Here is a 7,696-nt window from a genome sequence, read left to right as displayed (position 1 = left end):
ATAAGTGCTTAACTGCTTGTTATTCTTATCCTTATAGATGGTCAATGATGATTTAGACAATTGTATCTCGCTTATCCCTGAGTTATTATCCTTGTCTAGTATAATGTGGAAAAAACGCTAAGTGTTAATAGCTGATTCACCTTGTCAAGTTTCTTTAGAATAGCGAGACGGTTGTCTCACTATTTGTAATCTGAGTCTGCTTTGCATAACTGTACTCATTCCTTCGAATAAATGAATTATCTTCTTGAGTCTGTGTACTCTGAGACAGGCATGTGTCTCGTCAGTATAAGTTTTAATAGTCCTCTATCTTATCTCGCTTAAGACTGCATAGTCAACGAGTTATGAATATTTTCTATTAATCCTTTATTTAACGAGTTATTATTTTTCTTCGCATTAAATGATATAATTTCAGTATATCAGGTGGTTCATATTCCACTTTATGACACATGTCACCTTCTGAAGTGAAGCCAAATTTTGGGTATAACATCAAGTTTTTCTTATAACATACTAATAAAATAAACTACTAAAGCAATAAAAGCTTACTGAACCGTGAGTCGAGCTTATCTCTAATGATGATTGTACATGTTGTGACAATCTTCAGAAGACAACTTGGCGGTTTTGATACCAAATTGTAACACCCTACTAGCTTAGGCGTGTTATCGTGATTTTATATAAACTGTGCAATCTGTTGCTAATCAGCTGGTTTATTGAAAATCGTGATTTATTAAAACTTTTATTTTATTACTCTTTAAATGAAAATAAATATCTTTTACATGACTGAGATCCCATATTTAAATTATTTACAAATGTAATACAAAATATTTGATTTCCTAGCGACCATTTAAAATATAGCTTGCTCTCCCAATGATCGTATGCTCCATGTTTAACCGCCCCGACATGTACAATCTTTATCTACTCGCTCTCACGGCTGCTCAGCCATAGCTCTGCCCTTACCTACACATGTAAACAATAACTGTGAGTCGAGAGACTCAGTAAGAAAAGCATAATAATAACCATAAATATAACCAGATTGCAATTAGGCACTCATATTCCCAATTGTAATCAAATCCCCGCACCCTCGGCAGTACTCCCCACACCCAAGGCGGTACTAAGTCAAGAAAGTTCAAATGGCAACACTATTGATCACAATATCAGCCTATACTCAATATGCTAGTCATACTCTAGTCGTACCGATCTGATAGTGTCTAATAGTACTTAAGTCAAACATACATTCATCGATATCTAATATAATTCTAAATATATACTGATATTGCTATTCTAATGTAATCTAACAGGCTTAAGAAACATGTACGCTAAACATGTAAACGCATATGCATATCATTATACTAATCTTACCTTGTTTCCAAATTCAGGTGTGCCGGTCAACCTGAGTGGAACAGCTGCTCGACGATTTATAGGCCCGTAAATCACAATATTCGTAAACTGATGAGTGACGCGCAAGATCATATTTCAGGGACTTCAAATCGAAACTAAAAGTTTTTCTATCGATGGATAACATGGAAATACTCTAAATATCACAAAATTGGAAAAAACTAGGGTTCCCTAAAATGTCCCAACCGGTAGACAAGTTCTCCAACTGGAAGACCGATTCTATGGGGTGTCTTGGGGACTAACCGGGATTCCGATTCCTACATGTCCCATTGAAATGGTCGACCGGTTCAGTGCAAGAAATACTAAAAACACCACCAACACCAATTCGACCCCAATTTGCGCAAAAACTTCCAGAACACCTATACAAGCCATAATGAATCATTTCCAACACTACAAGAAATGTAACTTTTACCAGCACAGTTCGCTACTGCACTGGTAAAAGTAACTTTTACCGGCGCATTTCGCAAACTGCATTGGCAAAAAGGTCAAAGTTTTACCAGCGTACATTTGTAGTGGCTAAAATCTTTTACCAGCGCATTTAGGCGCTGGGAAAAATCATTTTTGCCAGAGCTTTTCATTATGCGCTGGCAAAAGTTCTAATACCAACGTTAATTTGCCAACCCCTTTTGCCAACACATCAAAAGTAAATTCTATTTTACCAGCGCAATACCAAACTTTTGCAAGTACTAAAACTTCATAATACATAAAAATTTATAAATCACAATTGTTGAACCAAGTTTGAAGTCATAAACTCAAACATGGTCGACACCACACACAAGCCTCAAATTCACATCAAGCAAGCATACACAACCTTAAAAAAACTTAGAAAGCTACACTAAAGTCCATCCAACCTAAAGAGCAACTATCACAACAAATTGCATGCTTGAACTGTGGTTTCTTGATGATTCTTCTAAGGCTGAAAATAGGGAAAGAGAAAGAGAAAGGAAGAAGGTCGTTTTTTTATTATTTTATTTTTTTTATTTTTTCATCTTTCTCACTTAATTGTCTAAGTAAATCTAATACAAAACTTAATTTAATTAACTCAACATTGGCCAGCCAGCTGCCAACACAAGAAAAAGCCACTTAATGACAAGGTCAAAATGACCAAAATTCCCCCTACACACAACTAAAGGGTAAAATGACATAGGGGTAAAATAGTTTAAAACTAAAATCCCGACATTCGAAATGTCTATCTAATTTGCCCCGCTATTACTAAAATACTAAACTTTATGAAAATGTGATTTTATCAGCCGAACGTCGTGTTCCAATGTTGCGGAACATAAAATATGAAAAACATGAAATTTCATATATAACATAAATAATACACCTAGAATTCAAATATATCTACATAAATTCATAAATCATGATTAGAAATCTAATTTATGAATTAAATCCTAATTATTTGCTAATTTCCATATTAAAATTAAGCGGTCTTTACACAATTGGTTATGTGGACTCAGATTTTGCTAGAGATCTAGATTCAAGAAGATCTCAAACAAGATCTCAAACAGGTTTTGTTTTTCAACTTTGTGGTGTAGCTGGAAAATAAATATTCAAACTACAGTAGCAATGTCTACAACCGAGGCAGCATATATGGCATGTACTGAAGCAATTAAAGGGCCATCTTGCTTAAGACACGGTGAGAGAACTAAGCATCAACAAGAAGACTATCATAGTATTCTGCGACAGCCACAACGCACTATACCTCAGCAAGAATTAAATATTTCATGAAAGGACCAAACACATTGATAAGATGTCAGCTGATTAAAATCCAGCTGACATGTTTACTAAAGCTCTTCCAACAGCAAAGTTCAAGCACTGTTTGGCTTTGCTACAGATCACAATAATATATGATTTCTATGCTGAATACTCATTGTTATTGGCTACATTAACTGTCTAAGTGGAGATTTGTAAGTGTTAGACTGTTAATTCATATAGTTAAATCTGGATCAGGGTTTGTCCAAGATTGTATATTGCTAAAAGTCCTCTGTTAACAGTGATTTGTATTTATTAACAAACAATCAATAAAGGAATCATATTCTTTCTAAGTTGTGTTCTTGTATGTTTGTGACTTAATTGTGTTGTTCTGGCAATCATATCTGGTTTAGAAGATTAGTGTGTCAAGGTCGAACCCAACAATAGTGCTAATGATTTTGTATATTTTGAGCTAATTACTTATACTTTCGGTATGATTATAAGTTGAAGGATTGTTGATAACTCGTATATTCATCAATATCATGAGAGGCCCACACTAGTGATTTAATATTTTGATAATAGATATAAACTTGTGTAAGTCATCATAAATTTCTTTTGCTGGTTTGTCACTTTAATACAAGGAGACATGACTTATTGATTATGTGCTTTACATTGATGGTTTAACTAATTTATTAGATGCTAGAACTCCATGCAAACACATGTTTAATTATATGTATTATCTATTTATTTATGAACTAGCATTAAATTAATTAATAATGTCCCATGAAATGATTGATTATTACTTATCGCCATCTCTCATGGTGTGTGAGACAATGCATAATTTGTTTCTCCACTACCGAAATAACAAGTATATATCTAGATAGCTAGTGGGAAAATCTTATATCTCTGGCAGAGAAATATAAAAATATATATAAAACAGTACAAGGAGTGGTATATATTATAGTACTTCTGAATATTAATGATTTATACTAATGGTACTTCTCATATTCCATCATATCCTCCATGACATATTTCCAAAAGAGAAGAAAAAAGAGAGACAAACAAACACTCCAAACTGTACACATTACATATACGTACAGAGAAAACACAAAATATAAATAAAGCAAAAAATAAAAGTACTCTCCACAGAAAAAAGAAACAAATGATCAAAGATGATCAGAATAAATTTAAAACAAAAAAATGATCCTTCTCGATCTCTCAACCTAGCTCTAGCTTCCTAAAACAGGAATTAATAATAATAATCAGTAAGATGACAATTTAAACCATCATCAAATTAACATCATATATATATATTATATTGTTTTATACAGCAATAATTTCAATTACTATATTATTATATAATTATATATTGGAAATTGGTGCGGATGATATTGAACCTCTCTTGATGGTATCCATGTTGGTAGTTTCATAAACTGGTAGACCACTGGAATAGCAACCCAGGTCATAGTTCTGCAACTCAAACAGATCAGAACTGGAGTCACTATCTCCACCATCATCATCTTCCTCGTTTATATCATCATCAAATTTTCTCAATACAGCAATTACTTTTTTCTCAGACTGATGAAACTTGATGTTACTAACTAAATTATCTTTCTGAATAGACGAGGATGATGATGACAATGCGTTTGATCCCTTACCATTATTCTTGACCATGTTCTCCTTCTGATCATGATCATGATCTTGCTGAGACGACAACAAGTCCTTTACAGCTTGATGATGATCACTATCATTTTGGTGATGAGCTTTATTGCTGTTGTTGTTGTTGCTGAACTTGGACAAAGTTGAAAGTAGTTGCTTGTGATTATCCGAAAAGCTTCTGAAATTCTTGGTGGGAGTTGATTGGGCAATATAAGGAGGAGGTGTTCTAAAACCCGAGCTTGAAGAGTTATAAGAATACAAAGAAGAAGCTTTTGAATCTGTAGTCGTAGTAGTAGTTGTAGTGCTCCCAAAGTGGCTTATGCTACTCCTTCTTTTTCTTCTTCCTCCGCCTCCGCTTTGATCATCCTGATCGTAATCTTTCGAGGACAAAGCATTAGATTTGGATTTTATTTTCTTCTTCGATGAGGATTGGTTAAAAAGGGAGTTCAAGAAGCTGGCCAGTCTCCCACCTGGGGAGCTTGGCTGCTTATACTTCTTCTCTTTGATCATTTGCTTCTCCATCATTACCACCCCATGATGATGGTGATGATGAAGAGCATGGTGATCATGATGATCATGGTGATTGTTAAGATTAAGTAGGCTTCTTCTAGGCATGTCTAGGCTTATTCTTCCTCCTGATGAGGATCCTCTAGTACTGCTACTATTGGTACTCCAATAAGCTCTGCTGTGATGATCTTGATCCTTACTACTGCTACTACTACTGCTACATATCTTCTGGTTGAATGACGTGGTGCCACATGATTCGTTGTATCCGGAGAAGTACCTCGCCGCCTCGAACACGTCGAGCTCCCCGGAGTCATTCCTCTTATGGAATGATTTTTTGAAGAGTTTTTCTGGATCTGCTGGGTTGAGTGAACCTGCCAAAGACATGGTTGATGATGATAGCTTTTTTATTTTTTTTTTGTTAATTATTTTTTGAAAGTGTAATGTTTGATACAACACTTGTTTGAAATATTAAGTCACAAATATATGGGGTGAAGGGTATTTATTCTATGGAAGAAGGAATACGGATATGTAAATTAGTTGGATTTGTGAGATGATGATGATATAGAGAGAGAGAGACAGAGACACAGAGATAGAGAGATAGAGATTGTAATAATGGGGGGTTTTGAAATGATTGAGCGTAGTGGGAAGCTAGCTTTATATTAATAATAATATTCAATTTATTTACATATTTGTTATTGTTGTATTTATGTTTAATTATGTAATTGTAGAAGATTTTGGAGGTTTTTGGCAGGGACCTACTTGATGTTAATATGTGCTTTTTAAGCTATACACATCAAGAAAAACAGTGGGGTATACATTAATACAAGTGAAACAATGAAAGCTTCTTCTTTTTCTTTTGAACATTTCCTATTTTATTTTATGTTATATCTTTTATTCATATATGGATGCTTTGACAACTAGAGGTTTATGTTGGGCATGGTGCAGGGGGGCACAAGATAGATTGTGCTTTTCCTTGGATTCTAGGGCTTCTAGTTTGTATTCATGGAAAATTTTGATAGCTCTCAAGTGGATGTTGGCCATGTTCTATGGCCTATATATGAGAAGCTATACATATATGAACGCATCTACTACACTAGCTGACGTTAATTTATATTGTGTATAAATATATACATATTTATTGAATATATATGTGTGGTGGATATTAGACATCCAAACTAATTTCTTTCCATTTCATTAATATTTTTTTTTGGGGGGGAGGGGAAGAGAGAGAAAAGGAGTGAGTATACTTTACTAAGCTTTAAAATCACTCTTTAATTGAAAAAAAGGTAATTGTTATAACCCACTGCACTCAATTACTCGGTTAGATTTAGTGATTTACCATGGCCCAGTAATATTTGGTTGCCTCCTTCTAGGTGGAGCTTCATTTTCATGTGGTAATTATATAATTACATATCTTCAATTAGCAACCAAAAGTTGGCAATTTATGTCCAACAAATTTATAAATATGAGTGTGTGTGTGTGTGTCAAATGTGATCTTTACTTCCTAGAATCTCGAAAACTTGAGAGATAAACACTATGCTCTTTTTCTCTCTCAAAAAAAAAAAAAAAAAATTATGTAAAGAAAAGATAAACTATATATACAAGAAATTTTGAGCTTGCCCCAATTTTAAAAGCAGTAATCAAGCAATCAGTAGCTAGAATAATCCAAATGACATATGAATAAAGCTAATAATTAATTAACATCAGTTGGTACATGTAATCCCAGTTAGTCCTATTGTTTTACCAGAATTATTTGTTTCAAATGACTGAAATAATAATTAAATGAGTGGATCAACCTGAACTACACTGACAGCACATATTTTTTATTTTTTTTTTTGATTAATTTTGGAAATCCATCCTTAGTCTTTATCATGCATGCGCTTTCAAATAAACCAAACAAAATAAGAAAAAATAATTATAATATAATAAAGAAAAATCTGAAAAATTATATTTGAGAACTTCTAAACAAGTACTAAATAAACTTAAGTCACACCAAAAATAATTGAGCAGTGACCCATTAATTTAAAGCTTAAAAGAATAGACACATATCTAAACAACTTTCTTTTTCTTCTTTTTATTAGAGAGAGACCATTGGGGCAGTCAATGTGTTTGGCCCATCAAAATAGAGTCCCCATTCCTTGTTGTCGGGACAGTGAAATGTGTGGTGTCTCACACCACTCGTGCATTGATAAATAGATTTTGTTCAATCCTATATTAATTTTCACCCTAATTAGTTAAAATCTCTAATTTACTATAAGTACGTACCACGATATTATTATATCATCAGTCTGACTTACATATATATAGTAACAACGTAATCAAATTGTATTGCTGTAGCTTTCTCGTATATATATTTCCTATAATTAGATCATTAGTCCAGAGTCCTCTTATTGTTGATGATGATAGTTTCTTAAAGACCATCTAGGCATGGTCAATTTTTTCT

The 7,696-nt window shown here is 33.5% G+C and overlaps 1 protein-coding gene across 1 annotated transcript; it reads right to left on the bottom strand.

Annotated features, from left to right (window-relative positions):
- Nucleotides 1-4,070: 4,070 nt before the first annotated feature.
- LOC115700775 (protein BIG GRAIN 1-like E) lies at nucleotides 4,071-5,936 on the bottom strand. The gene has a single exon (XM_030628415.2). It carries the CDS (start codon nucleotides 5,635-5,637, stop codon nucleotides 4,450-4,452), a length of 1,188 nt encoding a protein of 395 aa, XP_030484275.2. The 5' UTR covers nucleotides 5,638-5,936; the 3' UTR covers nucleotides 4,071-4,449.
- Nucleotides 5,937-7,696: the final 1,760 nt, after the last annotated feature.

The sequence above is a fragment of the Cannabis sativa genome, chromosome 8, assembly GCF_029168945.1.
Source record: "Cannabis sativa cultivar Pink pepper isolate KNU-18-1 chromosome 8, ASM2916894v1, whole genome shotgun sequence".
Taxonomy (NCBI): domain Eukaryota; kingdom Viridiplantae; phylum Streptophyta; class Magnoliopsida; order Rosales; family Cannabaceae; genus Cannabis; species Cannabis sativa.
This window is presented reverse-complemented; position numbering and strand designations above follow the sequence as displayed.

Excerpts from the sequence above, each read along its gene's own strand:
- LOC115700775 (XM_030628415.2), bottom strand. The coding sequence starts at position 5,637 with ATGTCTTTGGCAGGTTCACTCAACCCAGCAGATCCAGAAAAACTCTTC.